Source organism: Sapajus apella, unplaced genomic scaffold, assembly GCF_009761245.1.
Source record: "Sapajus apella isolate SASKATOON/1434 unplaced genomic scaffold, GSC_monkey_1.0 scaffold56, whole genome shotgun sequence".
Taxonomy (NCBI): domain Eukaryota; kingdom Metazoa; phylum Chordata; class Mammalia; order Primates; family Cebidae; genus Sapajus; species Sapajus apella.
The window spans coordinates 1,448,129-1,472,633 of NW_022436996.1; the positions used below are offsets into that span (position 1 = coordinate 1,448,129).

Here is a 24,505-nt window from a genome sequence, read left to right on the forward strand (position 1 = left end):
GTGTGGGGGGGTGTGGTGTGTGTGTGTGTGTGTACTGTGTGTGTGTGTGCTGTGTGTGTGCGCTGTGCCTGTGTGTGTGTGTGCTGTGTGCTATGTATAAAAGCACAATCCACAGTGCTAAACCTGAATCCACAGATTCCCAGGCACCTGCATATCAGAAAATACGTTTTACTACGAAGTTTTCTGTGTCCTTTGTCTGTGTGGCATTCTGGAGGGGTGTGGTCTGTGTTGATCTGGAATGTACTGGGGTCACATGTGCCCATAGCCGGCATTCTGGAGGGATGTAATGCACACGATCTGGAAATCACTGGGGTGAGATTCACTCAGTGCCCAGCATTCTGGAGGGTGTGGTCCGCGCTGATCCGGAAGGCGCTGGGGCCAGATCTGCTCGGTTCCCAGCTTTCCGGGGAGACGTGGTCCAAGTACCTTGGAAGGCACCCGCGTCAGATTCACTCAGTTGCAGCCTTCTCAGGGGATGTGGTCCACGCTGATCTGGAAGGGACTTGGGTGAGATTCGCCCAGTTCCCAGCATTGTGGTGGAACGTGGTCCGCGCTGATCTAGAAGGCGCTGGGGTCACATTCACTCATTCCCCGGCATTCTGGAGGATGTGGTCCATGTTGATCTGGAAGGTGCCTTGGTGAGATGCCCTCCGTCCCCGGCTTTCGGGAGGACGTGGTCCACGTTGATCTGGAAGGCACTGGGGTCAGATTTGCTCAGTTCCCAGCATTTTGAAGGGATATGGTCCCCATTGATCCGGAAACCACTGAGGTGAGTTTTGCTCAGTCCCCGGCATTCTGGAGGACGTGGTCCACTTGATCTGGAAGGTGCCTTGTTGAGATGCCCTCCGTCCCCGGCTTTCGGGAGGACGTGGTCCACGTTGATCTGGAAGTCACTGGTGTCAGATTCACTCAGTTCAAACCCTGCCTCGTCTCCTGCTGCGTGACCGTAAGCAGGTTGCCTTGTCACTCTGGGCTTCATTTGCCCATCTGGAAAACGGAGGCTTTAATGGCGCTCACCACACAGGATTGCCGTTAATTTCGCAAAGAGCCTTCCTGCACGCGCGGAGGTTAGTGCTGGAGCGCAGAGCTAGGCGTCGTTTGGTCATGGTCACAGTCATCGCAGGAGGGTTTTCAGTTGTGAAAAAGTTGTCCTTAATTACAGACGCCCACTGGAGTTTCTGAAGATTACTTTAAATATTTAGTGTATGTCAATTCTAAGTTAAAAGTCTGCTTTGCAAGTTACGAGGGCAGGAGAATGGCCTCTGTAAACCACCGGGAGCACGGATGCCCCAGACCTGCCTCGGACCCCAGTGCTCCTGTTCTGTCCCGGGGCCTCCCCAGGAGGTGCTGAGAAGGAAAGAAAGGGGACGCCTGAGGGGCACCTGCCCTCCCTCCCCGTGGCCCCGGAAGCGAATCTGGGGACCCAAGAGGGGATGGGGTGCGTGCCCGGGAGAGCAGAGCAGCACAGGGCAGACGGGCCCGTGCCCGAACACACACGGCTGGCCTCTCCCACCCTTCATTGGGGATCATTTGTCCTCTCCAAATGTATGTTACTGAATCTGTTATCTTAGAGGATACCTTTCACATTTGTCTGAAGACAGAATTTCCACTGGCTTCCATGAGAAGCAAGCCTGGGGCTCGTGACGATGGTAATAAAACATGGCAGGGACCCTGAGGGTGCGGGTGCCACGCCCTGTCCTGAGCGGCTAAGAGCTCCTGCAATCCTTTCCGTAAGCCCATCAGTCAAGTGCATTTTATTCCCATTTTCAGGGAGAGAAACTGAGGCACAGGACAGTGAAGCCACTTGCCTCGGTCACACAGTTAGTGGCAGAGCTGGGGTTTGGCCACTTTCACTAAACCACTGCAGTATATACTGGGCACCCCATCATGTGAGTAGAAACAGGAGTCTTCTAACCCACCGCATCAGACAGCGTAAGGAAAGGGATCCCTCGCGGCACCGAACCCCACGGAGGGCAGCACCAGGAGCTGCAGCTGGAAATAACAGGCCGTCAGCTTCCGGGGAGTGAGATCTTCACACAGCCCTGAGCCCCACTGCGAGGGGCGTGCGCAGAGCCAGGGGTTGGGGCTGCAGGAACCCACCAGGGTGGCCTGGAACTCGCCTTTCACCTCCCGCAGGAGGCTCTGCCTGGCTGGGAGAAGCTCCTCTGTGGAAGACCCACGTTGGGTGTTCCCATCCAGTTCTCTCCCGGGCAGCTTCATGTTGCTTTAAGATCATCCTGGCTCCAGGACTTACCCTCCGCTGCGCAGTGTGTTATCCTGAAACTCAGCTTAAGACAACCAAGTCTTATCTCACAGTTTCTGTGGGCCTGGGGTCCTGGTGTGGACCAGCTGGGAGTCCCAGCTGGGTCCCCAAAGGCTGCGATTAGGGCGTCCTCTCAGCTCAGCAGTGGCACCCCAGGCCCTCTATGATGTTGGCCCTGTCCACGGGCCCTGCCCACAGGGTCTCCCCTCAGCAGCCCCACATGGCAGCGGGCTTCCCTCGAGCTGGAAAGCCAGTCGGGGGAGCCCGGTTGCAGCCCTAGAAGCCACCTCTGCTGCCTTTGCTGTCCCCCAGATATTGGAGTGGAGTCACCCCATCCGGCGGTGCTCAGGGGAGAGAATTCAAGGAGGCCGGAGTCCCTGGGCCGTCTTGGAGGCTGCCGGCCACATGGACATTTCAAGAATGAGCCCGTTCAATTTCAGTACACTCAGCTTGCCACGGGCTCAGTTTAGGAGCGTTTCTTATTTCTGTTTTTCCAAACCTTCTAACTTCCTTTGTTCCCATCATCTCAATGTAAGGCTTTCCACACAGAGCTCCTGACATCACAGCCCTTCCCCAAGACCAGTCTCCAGCAGCAGCTTGAAAACAGCTATTTTGGCCGCTGGAGGTAGGAAGGTCCCCTAGCGTCCCTGTAGGCACCTCCCCTTGGCCTCACCTCCTTCCCAGGTGCAGGGGGCAGGAGAGAGGGGCGGAGTCAGCAGCGCAGGACGGCAGCGTGGCAGGTGTCTGGAACGGCACACGTGCTCTTCTGGTGGCCTACGTTGTGTTCGTTTAGCCGAAATCCATTTTTAAGACCCTAGACCTGTAGATTGATGAGCAGGTGAGACAGTGAGCAGAGCCGCCGCCTGCCTCTTCGTTCTGCCGTATGCTGGAAGCCTGATGCTGAGCTTCGGTCCGGGGCTGTCTCCAAAGCCACCCCACGCCCGCCGGCAGGAGTGTGCATGGAGGGGACTGAGCCATCCAGTGGGTGTGGGCACGTGGCCCCGTGCTCCCCACGGGCTGGGAGAGGCCCTATGCTCCCCTCTCAGCTTGCTTCTCTGAGAGGAGACATCCATGCTCACCGGTCACACTCACTGCCCGTGGCTTCTTATAAATACATAGCCCACGCCATTCGGAGTGAGAAGCCTTCAGAACTAGAGCCACGGTGCTTTCGTGAGTGGGTCAGGGAGTGGGATGAAGTCTGCACGGCTGTGGCCACAGCAGTCTGCATGGGAAAGGCCTGGGGCAGCGCTGAGGGAGGGAGGAGGCGCCCGGGAAGGTGCATTTGGAGGTGCTGTGGCAGACATCCCTGGCTTCCTCGCTTGTGTGTGGCAGAACCGCAAAGATGGCAACGCTCACACGATGCCTGTGATCATGTTCTATGGAAAATGGAGAATAGAGGCCATTATCTTTTTCCAGGATTGATAGCATTATTGAATTACTATTTAAATAATAACTGTTATTAATACTGTTTTGTGGGGAGGCTTGGAGGCTCTGGCGGAGACCCCCGAGCTGGGGCTGCAGACAGGAGCAGCTCCAAGCCTGCCTGGGTCTGTAGCTACACACGGAGTTCTCCCCTGTGAGGAGTGCACTCGGCGTGGGTGTGCGCAGGAGCATGTGTGTTCATTGAGACTCTGGCACTGACCGCCTTGGGATTCTCCATCTACTTCTCAACACTTTGGTTTTCTCGTCTGCAAAACTGGAAAAAATGATGCCCAGATCCCACGGCTTCTCAGGGTGTGGAAGGTAATAAAATATGGAGAAGAAGCGTGAGGGGACGCCCTGCTGCTGCCATACTAACTAGAAAGTGCTCGTCTTTCTCCACGTGTGTGAACGCATGTGCGCGTGCGAGACATGCGTGAAATGATGAGCATTCCCAGCACTGACATGTTCTGAAGGTGACGGACTCAGCATTCGGTCTCAAACAAATGGAAAAACGCTGAGCCCACAGCTGAACCAGCCAGGGTTCCTTGGCGGGGGCAGGATGCGCAGGGGTGGGCGAGGGTGCCCTCACGGCCGCTGACCAGGGGCTCCTGGTGCCGGAAAGGGACACACAGGAGGAGGTCTGGAGGTGCTGCTGTGTGTGCTTGGTTGATCAGATGAAAGGGAACCAGCCCTTGATGGGTCTGAGGAAGGGTTGGTGGACTTCCTAGGGAGGGAAAGGAAGCCAGTCCAGTGGATGAGGCAGGGGTGATGGAGGCTGAGGGGGTGGATGGAGGGGACCAGGCCCCGGGACTCCTGGAGGCTGACCGCCATCAGCATAGGGGGATGGGGAGTGAGGTCAGACAAGGGCCAACTGGTGGTAAGTAACGGGATCTGACTGCGGGAGGACAAAAGACGAGCCTCAAGCCTCACCCCAAAAACGGACATTGAGGACAGAGAGGCTGTCGTCATGGAAACAGGCAAACCCAGTGGAGGGAAAGGAGCTGGCTGTGTTCCGACCGCGCCTGGACAAGCGAGCCTGGTTCCCCCAGAGCGTCCCCGGAGGCGCTGCCTCTTCCCACCGTGCGTGAGGGCTCTCCGTGTTGGGGGCACTGCTCTTTTGAAACGGCCTTTTAAAATGCATTCTTGATGGAGGACGCGATCTTTCAGATTTGTCTCTTTCTTAATACTCTAAAGTCATTCAGAGATAAGGACAGTTCAACTGGAGGAGTGCCCAGGTTGAGGTGTGGGGAATCACACGTGAAAAAGGCTAGAAAACGTAAGACTAGGGTTCTGGTTTGGTTTGGGCGTGTCTCTGAAACAATTCCAAATGGGAATTTCAGAAATGACTGAGCCAAGTCGAAGTAGGTATATCACTTCCTCAAGCGTGTGAATGGAAACGTGTGAGGAGAGACATGGTTACACGGGGCAGATTCGTGAGCGTTCTAAACGTGGTTTCAGTGCATGGCAGTGCCCTGTTGCGGATTATATGCTAGTGTTGTGCCAGGCTTGCTAGAATGCCAGCGTGCGTCCTGGGGCACCAAAGGAGAACACGCAATGGTTCTGTGCAGTTGGCCACGTGGCGGCTGAGGGTGAATCGCGTGGAATCCTGTGCCACCAATGCTCTGTCTCAGAGACAGCTCACCCTGAATCTGCTCCGTGTTGTGTCACAATGAAAAGCAACTGGGCCGGACGTAGTGGCTCCCACCTATAATTCCAGCACTTTGGGAGGCCAAGGCAGGCAGATCACCTGAGGCTAGGAGTTCGAAAACAGCCTAGTCAACATGGTGAAACCCCGTCTCTACTAAAAAGACAAAAAAATTAGCCAGGTGTTGTGGTGCGCGCCTGGAATCTCAGCTACTTGGGTGGCTGAAGCAGGAGAATCACTTGAACCTGGGCAGCGGAGGTTGGCAGTGAGCCAAGATGACACCACTGCCCTCCAGCCTGAGCAACAGAGCGAGACTCTGTCTCAATAAAAAGAAAAAAGAAAAGAAAAGCAACTGGCTGCTTCCTGGATTTTTGTTCACATTGGATCTAAATATGTATAGGCACATTGCAATATAAAATCGGAAAGTATCACTCGATAGTGACCCCTTTTCAGCGGAATCCAGGTGCAAAGGTGAGCTTTGTCAGCCTGCTGCTGCCTTGCATCTAATTGGAGCCTATTTTCATACATGAAAATATACATGGGCACTTTTCTTATTAATATGTAAACAGTACAGAGCTAGGTTATGTAACTGTGAAACAAACATTTGCCTGAATTACCTGCATTATTGTTCTATTTTTAATTCCAAAAGAATCCAAGGAAAAGTTTACAAATGTTGTCATGGAAATGTAGTATGTAACTGGCAAAATATGTGAAAGAGATTTTAAACAAATAGTAGAGATGGCCTGGATATTCTTCACAGCATTATTTAGCCATTTTCAAAAAAGTTAGGTTCTTGTTTATGTGGTAATGAGTCTTTCTTAAAAACATTCAATCTAAGGAATTTTGGCTCAGTTTTGTAAAGAATCAAATCTAGTCATGAACATACAACACATACACTACATCGAACATCAAGTGTTGAACACATGCCGTATGGAATGGCTCTGTAAATAATAGAAGGTTAGGTCTTTACTAAGAGGTTAATTGAAAGTAATAACTCTTCTAGACTAGAATCTAGAAACTGAAAACCAGACTGACCTCTGGGGAGACTGCACTGTCTGCAAACACCTGTACTTATGAACAGCCTTTTTTCAGAACGCTAATCTTAGTGGACAAAACTAATAATGGCAATACAGAAGCCTTGAGGCTTTTCCCATTCTTTGAATTATAACTTTGAAGTTTGAAGAAAAAAAAAAAGTCTAAACATTCCAACATATTTGTCAGCCAATCCTTTAAGCAGAAATGTTTGCTGAAACACATTTCTGGTTTTTAAGGACATGGCTTCATGTAATCATGTCAAGCCATTGGTGGGTATCAGCTTGATCTCATCATGGAGTTCCTGTTTGGATTTCAGAAGCTTCGGGTTGATTGGCATATGAGCCAGCATGAGAACTGCTAAGAAAACCTGAGTTGTGCTAGTGAATTATTTTTCAAAGCAAAAAATGACTTGCATTGTTCTGCTTTGAGTAAGGAATTCATATTTTTCTTGAAACAAAGTGAAATAATTTGAAAAAATAAGTTTAGTATTTCTCAATTTGAAAATAAGGGCATTGATTTTATAGCTATATCTTACATTTGCTAACATAGGCAATGTGGCCAAGTCTTGTCTTGAAGAATCTTCCCAGTTCATGAATGTGTCCTGTGGGGTAAACCCTGCTTCCCATGTGCATGGGCAGATGGTGAGGGCTCCACTAAGATGCAGTGTTCTCCTTCCCCATTGTTGCAATGGACTTTCCTTCTTTTACAATGAATAAGAATGTCTCAGTAGTGTCTCATGCTTTTCCAAATATTGTCCTTGAAAAAATAACCACTAGCGATTAATACATCTCAACTTAAAGTCATCCACGTTTGTCTATGCAAGTGTCTTCATTTTTAAATTACCTCAATGCCAACTACCCTGCTTTCCTAGGAGGCTGACCTCTCAAAACATCTTGTTTTCAAAATTGACTCATTGACATTTTAAAATACTGTTTCCTTTAAATATTTGCATGAAAAAATGATTTATACATATACCTACCATATTTTTAAGGATTTTTATTTTTATATAATAATTTTAAATATTTTTAAAGTTGATTTAGAAATCAAAAGTATTTTAAATACTATTTGTGTACTATAAAATTATAAATTACTGCTTTATTTTAAAAAACAAAATTTATTTAGACTTTCTGAAATCAAGAGTCTCAGGTGTTTTTTTAATCCTTTTCCACCTTACCATATTATTTTATTTTAAATTCCCAAAATATGTGTTTTGCTTTATAATAATCATGTTTCCCATAACTGTCTTTCTCTATTTTGTTTTAAAATACATTTTCTTTGATAATTTAGTGCACTGGATATTTATTCTAATCACTTAAATGTGTGATCTATAACAATTTGGTGTTTCTTAAATTGAAAATGAGATTCTTATCACAGAACATTAGGTTTTACACATAACAAATGTGAAATGCACTTTAAACGAAGTATTGGCAGGATCAACAAATCATTTTTAAACTATTTATATTGTGTAGCTGTTTTGTAGGTCTTGGAGAATTTTACATACGTTATATTTTTTATTCATCAGCCAAACAACCCTGCGTTCTGTATGAATAATATGCTCATTTGTCATATATGAACTATTTCAATCAACGTCTCTCAAAAATGTTTTGTGGCATGTTTAAAAGTTTTCTCGAAAATTGAAATCAGTATATTGAAATTTATTATTAAATGAAGTCTAAGCTCTCATGACCAAAAGAAAAAGAAAAAAGAAAAAATCCTCACATCATTATTCATTCTTCAAATTAGCTGAATCTAGTCTCACATTATTGCCGAGACACTTTTCTAAAGTATTTTCAGGAATTAGAAGATACATTTTCCTGCCCTGGAAATAAAAAGGAAATTTAAAATAAAGAAAAATAGAATGGAAATCCGGCGAGTAACTTACCAGCTTCTGAAGCAGTGGACTAAAAGAATCTGCGCCTCAAATACAAACACGTTCTTCTAACGAACCCCCTAGACTCTAGGGCTTGGAGTGTGGGTCCCCCTTCAGCTTGGGGGGTCCCGTTCTGCAGCCCCACCTTGGGGGGAGGGGTGGCGGGAGGAAGGGGAGGGAGTTGGGGCCTCTCAGACGTCAGTCACCATCTGCCGCCCAGAACACACTGCGGCAGGTGCAGCAAGGCCTGGACGAAGGGTGCTGTCGCCTGTGGACACCGCGGGAAGCGCTCCCGGCCCTCCAACGATCTTAAAGTGACCAGAATTGAGCTGAATGCGCGCCGCGTCCTCACCCATCCTTCCTCAAAGCACGGGAAAGACAGGTCGTTAAACTTAGATTAAATCAGGAAAGGGGTGCTTTGGTGTTGGAAGTGAAACCCTGGGACGGCGGAAGAAGTGACTAAGGAGAATCGTGTTATTTATTTTCGCGTTCACTATCACGTCCTGTGTGTAAAGGAAGCAAAACCCGCTCCAGGGCCTGACGCCTCGCGCTGGCCCGGCCTGGGATCGCCTTGCTCTGGGGTCGCCGGGCCTCTGGCCGCCCCAGGACCCCCAGACGGCAGAGCCCGCGCCCCCCTCGCCCTGTCCGAGGCCCACGGTAGCCGCGTGGGGTCCGCGCCGCGGTGGAGACGGAAGGGCTGGACACGGCCTGGTCAGGCGAGACGCCCACCGGCACCCGGACACCCCCGGACACCCCGGGACACTCCCGGCCTCCCCGCTGCCTGCCGGAGTCCCTGGCCCGGAGGAAGCTCCCGCGAACTGGGACGAGGAGGGCGGCGGGGAAGGTGGCGCGAGGTCTCGGCGGGCGGGGAGGGTGCGCCGGGGCCCCTCTGGCCTCTGCCGGGAGCCTGCCTGGAGGCGTCGCGCGGGTCCTCCGCTGCTCCCCCGCCCGGCCCCACGCGCCCCCGCCCAGACCTCAGGTGCGCCGGGCGCTCGGGCAGGACAGGGCCTTGGTGGAGGCGCCGTCGCCGCCCTTGTGCTCGGGGTCGCGGAAGGACCCGCGCGGCTCCCACGCCCGCCCACTCCCGGGTGCCCCAGGCCCTGCCACCGCAGCAGGAGCCAGGACGCCCCGAGGCCCCCGCGGCCGAGCCCTGGGCCTGCGCGCCACCCCCCACCCCCCTCCCAGCCTACCCGGTTCCCAGCGCGGCGCAACCAGACCCCAGGGCGCTCGGGGCACCTCGGAGGCCAGGCCCCCAGTCCGGGAGGGGACTCCTCTGCCGCAGCCCCAGGGCTCTGCGATCCCTCCCAGTTCCCGCGGGGAGTCCCAGGAACACCCCCCACCACAGGCACACAGACACCAGACACGCGCACACACAGACGCGCGCGCGCGGGCCGTTGCTATGGAGAGGCCGGTTACCAGCCAGGCTGAGGGCAGCAGGTCCCCTCCTGCGGGCCTCCCTCCCCTCCCGTCCCTCCTCTCCGCGGTCTTCCCCCTCTTTCCGCCCGGGCTCCCAAGGCCCCCTCCCCGCTAGCGCCACCTCCCCGGCCCTCCTCTTTCTCTGCCCAGGGCCGGGCCGGAGGTCGCCCTGGAGGCTGGCTGGGACGCCGAGGCACCGGAGGAGGATGGCAGGGAGGGGCGGGAACCGCTGCCACTGGACTCTGCCCGAGAAGGTCCCTGCTAGGGCAGCCTGGGGCCGAGCGCGGGGCGTGGGCCCTGGGGGAACAGAGGTACAGCTTCTCTCTGACCTGCCCGCCGCGCTGAGGACGTCCAGTCCACCAGCACACTCGAGGGCCGCCGTGCCACCCCCGAGCCAGTGTACAGGGGTTTCTTCAGGCCTTGTCCTGAGCATGGGGACCCGAGAGGGCCACGGTGATTTACCCTCCCTCCGCCTACTGAAGGGCGACGCTCATGGGCGAGGACCCCAGTGCCCACTGATGGGCAGCGGCAGTTTCTCGCCTCTCGCGCCGGCGCCGAGCTGCACCGGACCTCCTGCAACCCGCTCAGGGCCGCGGGAACGCGAGGCCACCTCTTTGCCCTCGGGCTTTATGAAGCGCTCTTTCCTTGCCCTATAAATACAAAAATAAATGGGGAACTCGGCCTTGGCCTGCAGTCAGAGGAAACGGGGTTCCTCGGCCACTTTTAGGCAGGGTCCTGCAGTGGAAGACCCCGCCTCTGAGCCCTGCTCCCCACCCCAGGCCTCCCCGGCCCCAGGTTTTACAGAACTTGGCTTGTAAGAGGAAAGCACCCGGCGAGGCCCTCTGCGCGGGGCAGGTCTGGGGGCAGCGCTAGAGTGCAAGGGAGGGGAGGGGAGACGGCGGAAGCGCCGCCTGGGCCTGGCCCGGGGAGGTGGGGGTGTGGAGGGGTTGGCCCTGAAGGGGCCTGGAGCGGGCGCCGCGGGCCGCCGGGTGTGAAGCGGGAGGGGCGTCGGGTGGCGCGGGCCGCCGTCTCCAGCTGTCCCGGGCGCAGGGAACAATGGGCAGGCGGTGGGAGAGGGGGGCCTAGGAGGGGGCCGCTGGGGTTTCCAGAAAAGGAGAAACTAAAGAGCCCTCCGCAGACTGTCATCTGCGTGTGACAAGATCTGCGCCCCCCCTTCCTTTCTTCTCCTTGTTCCTGCAGCTGTGGGCCTCGGAGCGCATTGTACACACAGATGTTGGGTTTCAGCTCTCCAGCTCTCCCCAGCTCCGCGGGGGCGCCGCGCACCGGGGTGCCCCAACCTGTGGCTGTGGCCGTGGGGCCAGGGCTTGGGGAGGGAGAGCGCGGAGGGTGGGGGGTGGAGCGCGCCGGAGTCCGCGGCCCGCGGGTCCTGGTCTCCCCGAGACCCTAGCTCTGCTCGCGCGCTGCGGGCCTGACTGGCGCCCCGGCCTGGGCTAGGGGCCGGGAGTAGGTGAGGAGGCTCGAGCGACTGGGAGCGTGGCCTGACATTCTGCTCCACTCCTTCAGCCGGCAGGGCGGTGGTCTAGGCCAGGCCATTGACCTGGGGAGGGGGAAGGGCAAGGACGCGGCTTCCAAGCCTCGGTGTCCACCGCCATCTCCCTCCGGCGTTTTGGGCGTTTTGGGAGGGCGGCCGGCATCGCCTGAACCAAATGGTGGCGAAGTCTCACCAGTTTCCGCGTCTGGCAAGACACTTTCTAAGCGCATCCCGGACCTAAAAACTCGGGAGGGCCATCGTAAAGTGAGGAGAGGGGCTGTCGTCTACTTGCCCTGCGTAATTGGCCTGCTTCAATTTGGAAAGGGAGCAAAAAGGCCCGAACGGCAAAATTGGAAAAAGTAACTGGAAAGAACATTGTGCCGTGAATTTTTTACTTGCCAAGAGTGGCGACGCGCCCCACCCGCCCCTCCCACGACGAAGGTCACAGCAGAGCTTCGCGCGTTGACTTTTCTGGCGGAGGCCCCTCTCCTCGCAGCGCTACCCTGAACTTGCCGGGTACGAACGATGAAAGGGAGAAAGACTGAAAAGAAAAGGCGAAGGCCCTGGCTTCGGCGTTGTACCAATGACTGACAAAGCTGATGTCCATTCATAGTCTCGGGCGGGAGAGGGTGTTTGGAGAACCCCGGCCCCTTAGCCAATTGCTGTCAGCAACATGTGGGGTGGGGGGGAACATCGCTATAGCAACCGGTGGCTGGGCCGCGAGCCGCGCCGCCGCCGGCCGGGTGCGCGCCGGGCCGGATATAAGGCGGGGCGCGGCGGCCGCGCTGGTTGGAGCTGCGCGCGCGGCCGGCGGCCCTGCGGGGACCGTCCGAGCCCGCCCTGAGCCCGCCCGCGCCGCGCCCGGGCCCAGCGTGCCTAGCCTGGGGGCCGGGCCGGGGCGGAGCACGCGGAGCTGGGCCGAGCGGCCGCGCAGAGCCCGGCGCCTGCGGGCTCCGAGCCCGTGCCGCCGCGCAGCCGCTACCGCCAGAGCAGCGACGCGCGGCACCTTTGTCTCCACCGGCCGCCCTAGAAGTTTGTGGTCAGGAGCGGATGACCCCGCTAGTCTGTGGCTCCAGCGCAGCGAAGCAGCTGGCTGTGATGATGGCGCTGCTGCTGCCCGCGGCTGCTGCGTCCCGAGGCCGCTTGGCCCGGCGCACGCCCCCACCTCCTCCCGCGCGGGTGCTGGGCGCCGGCCCAGCTGCAGGTAACCAGGGGTGCCGGGCGGGGCGCGGGGACTGGTGGCGCGGTTGGGTGGGCCCTGGAAGAGGAGAAGGAGCCGGGATGGGGACGGAGGGAGCAGGAGGGGCCCACGAGGGCATCACCAGGCGCGTAGGTGGTGGGGCCAGGAAGGGAGCTTTCGAAGGCTGGAGGGCGCGCGTGGGGTCTCGGATGGGCGACCAGGGCGTCCGAGAGCTCAGTCCAGGGGGCAACTTCCTCGCCGCAGGACTCCTGTCAAAGGCTTGGGCCGGCCCAGGATCCTCCCCAAGTGGGTCTTAGGTGGGCATGTGAGGAAGAGCGAGCAGAGGGCAGCTCTTTCTGAGCGCATAGATTGGGAGGGTTGGCAGCTGTCCTGGCCCAGGTCCCCGCGGAGACTGCACCGAGGAGTCTGGGACCTCCTGGACTTCTCCCCAGCGCTCTCCTCGGCCTTTCCCGTTGCTCACCTCTCCTGGCAGTTCCGACCATTGCGGGGTGCGGGGGTGGGGGTGGGGACGGGGGTGCAGGCAAGGAGATGGGTGGTGTGTAGGAAAGGAGCAGGGAAGGAGCAAGCAACCAGAATGGAGAGGTGCCAGTGTGGGCGCATTTTCCTCTCAGCCCATTTTGGGGCGCTCTTCGCCCTCCTCACAACGGTCCGGGAGCGCGCCTCCGAGCCTTGGGGGTATCCCTGCGGACTGCGAGTTGGAGGGCGCTGAGGGGGCCGCAGAGAGGCATTCCAGAAGCAAGTGGGAACGCCTCGGAGTGGCCATCTCTGCTCCCCCAAAGAGAGCTGCGCTCTCCCAGCGCCTCCCCCACCCCAGGTGAGGCGGCCGCGTGCTCGCCAGAGAGAAACTTGTGACTCGACTCGAAGCTGTTGGAACGAGGGACTTCATCTCCTTCCTGCATAACTACCTGTGCAGTTCCGAACACTGGCCTGCTCCGTGGTTTTAGAGAAGCCTCGCTCCAGAGAATCAGGCAGACCCCAAAGTTAGAGTTAAAATCTCTGCAGAATTACCTTTTAGGGCCGGAGAGAGTCTCCCGCCCTTTCTGGTTCTCAGTGCGCTGAGCTGGGCGCTCCAGGCTGGACGGCTGGGAAAGGGGCCCCTCCGAAGCCTCAACGACAACGCAGCGGACACTGTCCCGGTGGCTCTGCAGCCCCTGCCCTGCCCGCGGCCCCCAGCCCCGGGTGTCTTTCTGCGCCGGGTTCAAGTAGCCGACCTCCGTTCTGTCCTCGGACAGCGGCCCCGGGCCCCTGGCGTGGTCCAGCCTCCGATCTGCGCGTCCTGGCCCGCACCGTGGAGCCTCCCGCCTGGAGTCCCGGGCGCGGGGTCCCCGCTAAGCGGGGCCGTCCTTGTGCCGCCGATCCCAGATTTTAGGACGCGAGCGAACGGGAGAGGAAGTGAAGGTTTGTGCGGAGGAGGGAGCTGAAGCTCTTCCTTTCACCCACACGGAGGGAAGTGCCCTCCCGCCCCCTCCCAACACACCCCGCTGCGCTCGGGAGAATACGGCGGTGGCGGTGGCCGCGCGGGCAGCGCTGTGCGGCCCGGGGGCTGCGGGCGCCGGGATTCCCGAGTGAACGCGAGCGTGCGTGGGGACCTTGGTCCTCCCTCGCGGCCGGCGCGCTCTGTGGCCCGGAGGCTGGGCCGCAGCACCCTCCGCTCCGGGAAGGCTGCCGGGACCCTCTTCGGGCTCCGAATACCCGCAGCTCCCGGGAACCCTCGGCCTTTGTGTCCGAGCTCGGGCCTGATCTTTACGACCCCAGAGGGGACGCTGTGAACCGGGAGGAGGAAGGGAGGGGGAAGCGGGGGAGAGCTGAGGCCGCGGAGGGGGGCCGGACACTGACCCTCCCTTCCCTGGTCCCTGGCTGGAAGTCGGGCTACAGCGGGGTCCTGCCAGGCGACGCTAGGCGGGTCTTGGGGCTGGGACTTCTCTGTCCGGGGAAAGGAGGCGAAGCAAAACCCGCAGTGCTGAAGGGGCTCTGGTTCTTGCGGGGTGGGGAGGCCGCGCGCCGTCCCGGGAAGCCCCTGGTGTGGAAGGCGCGCGTGCGTTCGGCACTCCTCGGGGCCCGGCGTGCGGGCCAGAAATCGGGGTCAGGAGCCGGTGCCTCCAGTGCGATCGGCTGAGTCTGAGTTTGGGTGGAATGAAAGCGCCAGCGGAGAGTCTGGAAGAGGCGGGGGCGGCTTTCTCGGAGGCATCCTTCCCTGCTCGGCTCTGGGTCCCTCTCTCCCACCCGAGACAATCTGCTGGTTAAAAACTAGTTTGCACAAGGGTGTTTCCCCTTTGAACATCAGTATCATAAATCTTTCCTGAGGTCTTAAAACACCGTATTTCTTTAAAACTGATGTTTCAGGAGTGCTTAAAGATGGCAGATAGACAATTTATTACCTTTTTTGTATATTCACTTTTAAGTGTACGCCTGGAAAAACTTAACAAATAGCCCATTTTAAAACAGTATATCCCAACTTATTTTCATTAAAGTTTGCATTTAAGAATAATTTTCTGTAAGATTCTTTTCTTTTGCTTTTTTGGGGTTTTTTGGCCACTTGAATGGCAGATTTGCAAGTACAATTTCATCTGCACAGAGGAACAATAGCTTTCAGTTGCACAAAGGGCTTCTCCCACCCTGAATTCAGACCGAAGTGCCTCTTGCTCTGATAATAGGTTCTGAAAAGATTTTGTAATGCAGAGAATTAATACCTGATTATTTCCGCCTGACTTCTCTCATTTATTAGAATCCTGTGGCAAATTCCAAATTAAAAATAGTTCAGTTAACAGCTTTAAAAAATACTTTTAAAATATTTTAAGACACCCCCTCCCCCATGTTTTTAAGTTGGATCACTTGGTATGGCCTGAAAACTTACAAACGTTAATCAGCTGTAAAATGATAGTTATTATATTTTAGTAATACATTTTAGTAAATTTAGAATGAAATTTCCAAATAATTCTTAGAGGATTCATCCAGCAAACCAAAGGTAAACTTGTTACAGCACTCAGAAATGGTCTCTAAAACTGACTTTTAAGTTTTAAGAGAAAAAAGATCTTTATAATTTAGTAACATAAATGCAGACAAACGTAGGATGAGGCTGCGACTCAAATCTGATTCCTTAGATACAAATGAAAGCATCAACAATGTTGGAAGTTTAACCTTAACTGGCACTGAGCACCTGTGTCCTTGGTCTTTATGGCACGAACATATTTTAACACCACTGCACATCCGTGACTCACAAAATGAGCTGCTCCTGTTAACTGGTTACATCACCCAACCTTGGAAAAGGACTGAATCTGGCAACCTGCCAACACATATTTACCATAAAGTTTGTTGTTTGTGTGGCTGCATCAGCTTTCACAATTGAGTTTGGGTATAGAATGTTCTTTTTTTTTTTCCTTTTCTTTTCTTTTTAGCTGACCACATGGACAGCTAAAAAAGGTTTTGAAGGCATTTTCCCATCAATGGTTCAGAAGGGCATGTGATGGACACCCCATGCACCTCCACTTATGGGTACCATCAAAATAATTTAAATTGGTCAGGACAGTGTCTGCAGATTCTGATTGCTAAGCCAGCTCCACAGATTGTCTCTGTGGTCATATAGTTATTTTGAATCACAACTTTTTCAATACTGTATATTCTAAATTTGAGGAGTTGCAGGTGCAGATGGTTGAGAGAAAGAAATATGCAATATTGTACTTCAACTTACTCTCAAGATAAATCCAACCTGCTATAAAAATTGACTTAATCACTCGTGATCATTTTTAAAAATCATGCTATTCCTGCATCTAAGAATGTAGCACTGAAGTGTGCCTATCGGTGCCTCTCCCGCACCTGGGGACACGAATTTGCCCCCTGCAGCCTGTGTCTCTGGCCTCCTCTATCCTCCTCCTCCTCCTCACTTCTTCTGTTCCAAACTTTCAGTAAATCGAGCTGCCGCTGTACAGAGGGGGCTGTTCTGCTTTTAAAAGATGCCTGACTGTAAATGTCAAAGTCATAAATATTTAAACATCATTTTCTTTCCATTTCAACTCAAGACTGATAAGACGTCTCTAATTAGTCTGGGCTCTCTTGGGGGGGGGGGCGTGGTTCAGCCTTGGGGGGCCGGTGCCCTTGAGGGAGACGGTGCTTCGGCCCACCAAAGCCACACCTGGGGCAAGACTTCGCCTCAAACTCGCTTTTAAACCAGTAGCAGACTCATTTCTTTTAAAGGTCATGGCCAGCAGGAGTTTTAAGATGTTTTTATGTAACTCCACAAAAAGGAAGAAAGTCCAGTCATGGTAAAGTTACTGAAACTCAATCCCTATACCAGCAGGGCAGTCCACTCCCTCATTTAAAAAAAATTGAATTTCTTTAAATCTTCGTTTCTTCCGGGATTCCTAAGACCTGACCTGCAGCTCAGCACTGGGAACCGTCCTGGGCGTGGAGGGAAGACCCCTTTCTTCAGTTTCTTCGGCGGTGCCCACGCGCCGGTCGGGAGGCGGGTTTCCCAGCCGGTCCCTGGGATCTGGCGACTTCTGCCTCAGGCTAGTCGGACCCAGTCGGTCCAACGTGGCACCCTCCCTCGCAGCCAGACCCATCCTCGCCCGCAGCCGCAGCGCTGACCCCTCGGCTGTCCAGGCCCCACAGCCCCGCGCTGCCGCCACCGGGCCTTCCCCGTCCTCTCCGGGGCTGCAGAGGGGGCCTCCCAGTGGACCTGCCGGAGGCCGTGGGCCTGGGGCGGCTCCCTCCCAGCCTGGGGACGCGGCCACCTTCTGTGCGGGGCCAGCGCAGGCCCAGGCAGGGGGAGCTGGGCGAGATCAGTGACTAGGCCTCCTTCCTTCTCCTCCGGGAATGCCTGGGACCCAGCGGGGACCCGGGAGCCGGCCAGGAGCTCTCTGGGCAGTCGCTCTCCCTGACATTTTTCTTTGACCTTTGAGTAAATCCCAGCGCGCCCGGAGAGGCCTAGAAAGCAGGCTCCGTTCCGGTCCCCTGCGGGCCCAGCGCATCGAGGGTCCCGGCGACAGCAGGTGTCTGGCCTGAAAGCCCGGCGCGCGGCCCCCGCCTCCCTAGGAAGAGCCTCCGCGGGTCCAGGGTCCCTCGCGCCACAGGCAGGCCAGTCCTCGTCCTCCTTCTCCGGCCCCCGCGCGCCCAGCGCCCTCACCCGGCCCGAGGGACAGAGGCCAGCGCCTGTGCCCCTTCCTCGGGGAGCTGGAGCCTCGGGACCCCCGCACACCCGCACCCACAGCCTAGGAGGGTCCGGGATCGATGAGGCGTGCGTGGGCCGTTGCTTGAGTGCCACCGACGGGTCCACCACACACCGCGGGCCCCTCGGAGCCAGGGTGGTCACTGCACGCGTGTGGGCCTCGTTTGCGTCGCGGGGCAGGAAGGTTCGAGAAGTCCGGGTTCCCGGGCGCCGTCGTCCACGTGGACAGCGAGGCCGCGAGTCGCCTGCGCGCTGGGGCTGGGGCTGAGGGGGAGGCGCGACGTGAGCGCTGGCCTGGCCGGGATGGGGGCGGGAGGGCGGCGGGCGCCCCCTCCGCCGGTCGCGCCGCTTCCTTTGTTGTTCCTGTTCTGTCCGCAGAGGCGGGGCGGGACCTGCGGGAGGCGAGGGTCGCGGGCGGAAGGCAGCCCCCGGGAAACGCCCTCCCGCACAGGTGCAGCTCGGGCGAACTCGGACCCGGCCTCAGTCCCGGCGCCGCGGGGATTCGGCGTCGCGGCCGCTGCTCCCCGCCTGGGTCCCCGCCGGCCCGCGCGTTCCGCGGTCCCTCGCGCCGCCGGGAAGGGCACAGGGAGGGGCCGCCGCCCACCAGGAGACCCAGCGACCGCGCGGGGGCCGAGGAGACCCCGGCCGTGGAAGGCGGCGCGCGGCGGGCGCCTTGGGTTTAGCGAACCGGCTCCGCGCGGGGGGCGGGGCGGGGAGGGGGTGCGCAGGGACCCGGTGGGCGGACTCCGGCCGCCTCTGGGGTGGGTCGTCGGGCTCTGGAGTGACTTCTTTCTTGAAGAGGCTGTGTGGGCCGGAGGGAGAGGGAGGGGAGAGGAGAGGAGACGCGGAGGGAGGGAGGGAGGGCGGAGGACGGGGTCTCCACGCGGAGGGCGACCGGGCGCGCCGCAACCCAGCGGCAGCTGCAGGGTCCGGGCCAAGCAGGGTTCGGGCCGTTCTCTCGGCCCCCGCCCCGCCTCGCCTCGCCTTGGCGGGTGCCTCCCCGCACCCCTCCCCGCACCCCGCGCCTCCCCCGCTCCCTCCCTCCCTCCTTCCTTCTCCCGGGCTCCGCCACCTCCCGCGGCTCGCGAACCTCGCGGTCCTCCTCCGAGCGCGCGGCGCATCCAGGCAGGAAAATCCGGCGTCTTTTCTCATTTAACCCGCGTTTCCATTAACTCAGTCCCAGCACCAGCTAATCCGCTGCACCGAAGGCAAAAGGAGGCTAATTAATGACCAGCTTTTCCAGTCAAGACCGGCGATAATTGCTTTGGTGGCCTTTATGATTACAAGATAAAAACGGGCCGGGCCTGACATAAGAGGCACTGTGTACGCTGGGAGACGGGAGGAAGTGAAGAGCTGGGCGGCTGAATACGGAGCAGAAAATTACTAATAGAAGAGAGATAATGAATAGGCCGGCCGGGCATTCATGGGGAAAAATCCATTTTGTTACCACGCGAAATTAGGTGGTGGAAAGGAGTTTGCTAATTGTTCTCATCTTGTAGCAGCCAGGACCGAGGCCGGGCGTGCTCCCCCATTCATCCCGAGTAATTGTGGAGGGCGCGGGTCTGCAGGGCGGCCTTCCCATTTTCCTGCGCGTCCTTAATTGTTGCTAATATACCTTCTAATGAAGCTAATGAGGGGACAGCCGTGCAGCTATTTGCACGTGGAGACAAGTGAGATGCACCAAAAGGCCTTTCTACCTCCTCCCGGAAAGAAGCAGTGCGAATCTGAAGGAGTTTCCTCGCTGCGACGTGAACTTGCAAAGCCCCTGCAGCGCCCTGCAAGGAAAAGCACTTAGGTGCCAAGCGCTGTGTCTGGGCCAGGCCTCTCCTAGAGTCACTGGAATCGGTGGATTCCACCCGTGCTCGCCTTTCAAGGCAGGTGGATCCAGTCCCTGACGGGACAGGGAGAATGTTCACCTGAAGATGCACAGAGGCAGCCCCACGCTCCTTTGTTGCTGAAGATGTGCCGGACTTGTGTGGCTTACCTGAAGCCGCAGAACGGTCCAGGCAGGCCTGTCCCCCTCCTCCTCCGCCTGCCTGGCCTCCCCCAGTACCCCCCACACTCATTGTGCAAGCTCTGGACAAACTGCTATGCCCTGTTAAAAGAAGGGATGGATACTTTATTTTACATGAGGTAGCAAATTAGCTGGCAAATGCTTTACACAAATTTGAAAAATAGCCGCAGCTGAGGGAAAAGTGATGTCACTGACTCTCCTCTTGAACACGCTGCAATCCACGATGTGCTGTTTTCAAATGACTTCTGCTCTGACGGGTGCTGTTCTGCAGGCCCTCCCATTGTGGCTCCAGCACCGACACAGCATCCCGTGGGGCTGAGCTTTCCACTTTCAAGCTGCATTTGGAGATGTGTTTTTAGGAGGTCATGCTGTGTCAGGAGCTAACATGCCCCTCTCCTTGTTCCGCAGAAAAGCAAGTTCAAGTTCCTGCCACCTCAGGCGGAGCAAGAAGACTCCACCAAGTTCATCGCGCTCACCCTGGTCTCCCTCGCCTGCATTCTGGGCGTCCTCCTGGCCTCTGGCCTCATCTACTGCCTCCGCCATAGCTCTCAGCACAGGCTGAAGGAGAAGCTGTCGGGACTGGGGGGCGACCCGGGTGCAGATGCCACTGCCGCTTACCAGGTAAGAGGAGACTTTTTAAAAAGTGATATATTGGATTTCTCAGTTGAGCAGACCGATGATCACATTCATCTCTGGTCCCTCCTCCATTCCCAGCAGTTGCTCATTTATTCATAGTTAGGGGTCTTCTGTGATGACAGTTTGGAACTGCTCATCAGCATTCATGTAAATTCCTCTCATGCAGCTGCAGTAGGACAGCGCTGTTTTAACCTGCTCTTCTTGGATAGTCTCATGTTCACTCTGAAATGTGTTGTTAATTAGAAGTTTGGGAAAAGTGCAGTACACGAATGGCGTGTTATCTGTTATCACAGTGTGGCCACTGCTAATGAAAAGCACCAGGGCTGCAGGATCTGTTGGGGTGCAGATGTCTGAAGATGTCTCTAAACTCACCGGCTTCCTCAGGGTCTTACAGGAAAAGTTCCTTTGACCTGCTGGGGTGCCACTTTGCGTTGTTACCCTGTACGGTGAAACCTAATGCTGACCAGAGGGAGGTGACCCACGCATGTCCCCGTGAGGGACACTCTCTCTAGAGGCACCCCAGACATACCTGGAAATGAGCTGGAAACCAGGGAGGATGCAGGGAAGGCAAGTTCAGCCCAGGTCGGGCATTTTTAAAAACCACAGAGTTTTTGGAAGTTCTGTAGCACAAATTTCAAATTTAATATTGTTCTGTAATGAACAGAGGCCTTCAGTTTTATCAGCAGTACAAGCCCAGAATATTTATACCAGTCAAAGCATTTGATTCCTTTGCATATAAAATATCGTTTAATTCCAAGAAGATATTTCCCTTTGGGAAGGTTAGATGACTTCTTAAGCCCTGTTTTAAAAGTTTGGTCAGCACATGTGTGCGAGGTTGCCTCACTGGGCAGATTCTTCGTTTCCTCTAGTCACATGAGTGCAGTGTGTAATATGTCCTGTAAATAATTCATCATTTTTACAATCGCATGTAAAGTAAATATTACTATTCCATCATCAGAGTTACATGGGTGGGCTCTCAAGCTCTCTCCAAAAGGTGCCCTCCAGCACCACACCCTCCGCCCCCGGAGCTCCTTGGAGCTGGCTTTCCTGTGCTCTGCAAGCTCTCAAGACCCTTCCCCACACAAGGAATTTGCAGGATCTCTTTGCTTTAAAGAGACCCGAAGATAGCTTTTCCTCCCATTTCAAAATTCCTGGTATTGCCATTGAATGGAGGAAGCCTCTAGTTTTCTGGAGAGGGTCACCAACCCGGTCAGGACGATCTTTTTCTTATAAAGAAATGGCAACTTCAAATGTGTTGAGGATGGCATTTCAGTTGCAGTGCGTAGCTTTGCTTCAAAGCAAAAGGAAAATCACTTTTGAAGAAGCGGCCTGAAAAAAATGTCACAAAAACGAGTAAGAATTTACCCAGAAATTCCATTGAGCAAGACCTTCAATGCAGGATGCCGTGTCTTCAGGCCAAGTCTGTGCCGGTCATAAATAAATTATCACACCAGTTCTGTTCCATGTGTGAGAGACGGAAGATCATACAGGCAGAGATTTTTAGAAAGCATGGCACCCTTTGATATACTTTGAAATTCAAATATAAAATATTGATAGAATGGAAAGGTTGGACTTGCATGCAGAAATGACTAATTTAAAAAAAAAAAACTGCAGGTTGAAAATGCCTACTTAGGACTGAGTTTGTGATAATTAACGGGAAAAAAAAAAAAAAGCCTTCCCAGTGACAGCTCTAATTAATAGTATCTGTAATTAAAATCATGCCCTTCCAGCAGGAAAATTGTTTGAATTTCTTGGAGTGACCTTTTTGCTGTTCCTCCTGAGGGCATGGTGGTTAAGTTGATATTGATTTTATAATGAGCTCTGGTTTGTTTAATAAGAATCTGTAATCCAGACAATAAATGAAATGTGTGCTTTTCTTCAATCCAGATTAATAAAAAGGAAAAAAATAAAACTTTTTTCTTTAAAAATGTGACGTAGGAAAATTTGGAAATGAAATAAGTATAAAGACTTCTTGGTGGATCGAGCTTTGAAATCACCACAAAATACCCTTTGGGGAAGTACTTTGATTAAAAGTGGGGTTTGCCTCGTCACAGCGGAATGTTTCCCGGTGAGAAAGTTCTAGTTGCTGAGCCGTTGTGCTGTGGTTTGTGCTTTAGCAGAGCAGGACTCAGTGATGAGGATGGGGATTGTGTGACTTCGCTTTGAATGTAGCTGAGTAATGTATTAAGGACTCAGACAATTGCGGTTACAAGGAGAAGACATTTACTCTGGTAAATGAAGCAGGTGTTAATTCATTAATGTATCCATATCTCGCTTGGGTTTCCTATCAGAGTCAGGAGTCCCCCGTGAAGTTTAAAGATCTGTTTGAGAAGTTTTTTAAAATGTTGCAAACATAAAACACACTTCAGGAAAGGCTCTTGTTGCACCAGTGTGCTTACTGTGGCTCGCTGAACCTGCGTACTCTGCCGATTCTGTGGTCACAGCAAAGTTGTGCATTGCAGTTCTCATCACTGGGTTACAAGGAAAATGGAGCCCTTTGATATCATGCTTTATTTTATGGGGACATGATGGAACTACTCAATTCACTTTCTTGAAGCTTCTGAAAAATAAAAAGATTATTGTGTAAGTCAGGCTAAAATAAGTAACCTAAGAGAGAGAGAATGGGAGGTGGCAATATAATAAGTTTTATTAATATCAGAATATGAAGTTACCCTTGAAATAAAAGAACTCCTGTTCTTCCCTGGGGAAAGGAAGGTGGGGTGCAGAGAGGCTCCGGTGGAGTGGAGGAGATAGGTGCCTGAAGGTTGTATTCTGGGGCGCACAGGTAGCCTCAGGTTGTGGTGCTCCTTCCTCCCCGGGGCTCCGAAAGGCGCATCCCCATGTCCCCAGTTAAACAGCAGCCAGATTTGTGTCCTTGCAAGGAGCTTCCATTGTGGCCTGGGAGGCCCTCGTGTTGCTGGCCTCTGCTAAAGCATTTGTCCGTCTCAGCCCCGATCACACGCCTGCACAGCCCCTGTGTGTGTGAGTCAGAGCCTGGGCCTGGGGCCACTGGGGCCCGTGTCGAGTTCCTGGATAGTAAGAAAGCTTTCCTTAAAATAGTTTCGAAGCAGTAAGGAGGCTGAATTATTAGCTTCTAATGCAAACACCTATAAACATGCTTACCTGTTCTTACTCAAAATAGAAGGGTTTCCTGGACAGGGTCAGGATTTTAGAGCTTTCTTTGTTTGCATGAGTGTGTGAGATTTTGGTTTGCCTTACCTACTGGGAAAGCAAGTCTTTTTTGACAGACGCTTACATTTTTGACACTTACCAAGATATCAACCCCATCAGATAATCCAGGCAAGTTTAATTTGCTCAGATCGCTGCAAAAATTGGGTTTATTGACTTTCAGAGTAACTGAAATATATTCTTAAATGTCGTTTAACAGACTGCTCTCACCAAATTTTTCACTATTGTTTTAGTAAATGTTTTTTCTTCCAAATATATAAAACATATATTTGGATTAATTCTGCACTTCATTATCTAAAAAGCCAATTTTATTGACTTTCATTCTTTTTTTTAAATTAGCATAGCCTGTCATATATATGCATATATGTGTGTATGTATGTATATATTTATACACACATGTAGACACACACACACCAAGGAGAATGTGAAGACACAGAAGAATTGTGAGTTTTGGTACCAGTATTCTTCATGTTTTTTTTTTATGTAGGTGTCCTATTTCTGTGGAAAGTGATTGGGTAAAAACTGTGCCAAAAATAAGTTGTTAGATGATTAGAAGATGTTCCCCTCCTTTTCTCTCCGAGTCTCTTTGAATGCTGCATCCATTTCCTTGAGGCTTTGATCATCTTCGAGCGGCGAGTTTAGTATTCTGCCAGCCCACTCTCCCTTCCCCGACGTGAGGGCAGAGACTCCCGCAGAATTTTCAGCAAGTTCTCTTTTGATGGTTTATTTCACAATACCCAGCAGGCTTCCTTGTGTACTTGGAGGCCTTTGGAACCAAACCCGGAGGAAAGCATGCATCGGGGCCACGAGGACCTCCTGTAAACAGAGCCGCTGAGTGCCCATCTCGGTGGCTGCTGCCCCATTAGCCAGCGATTACGAATGCAGTGGCAGTGTGGTGGCCAGTGCTGCGCTCGGAGGGAGCTCAGATGACGGGGCTGGCGGGTCTGCCAGTCCCAAATGCACCTGACTGCTTACCCCGGGGCAGGAGGCTGGGTTCTGACAAAGAGCACAGGCCACGCCTTGGCTCATTCCCTGGGGCTTTAGGAGACCCTTCTTCCTCTAGGTGAGTTTAATCTTCAGTTATTGATGTCCTCATGAGTAACAGAAGTAGGATGTTCACAATTAAATTGAAAAACAGTGACTTTTCCTGAGGTTTGC

The 24,505-nt window shown here is 54.1% G+C and overlaps 1 protein-coding gene across 2 annotated transcripts in view; it reads left to right on the forward strand.

Moving 5' to 3' along the window:
* PTPRN2 (protein tyrosine phosphatase receptor type N2) overlaps positions 1–24,505 on the forward strand; it is an 831,505-nt gene that overhangs the window by 671,910 nt on the left and 135,090 nt on the right. For both annotated transcript variants that reach the window (XM_032244877.1, XM_032244876.1), the window contains one exon: positions 19,931–20,143. In XM_032244877.1, coding sequence (XP_032100768.1) covers positions 19,931–20,143 — 213 coding nt within the window. The remainder of the gene's footprint in view (positions 1–19,930; positions 20,144–24,505) is intronic.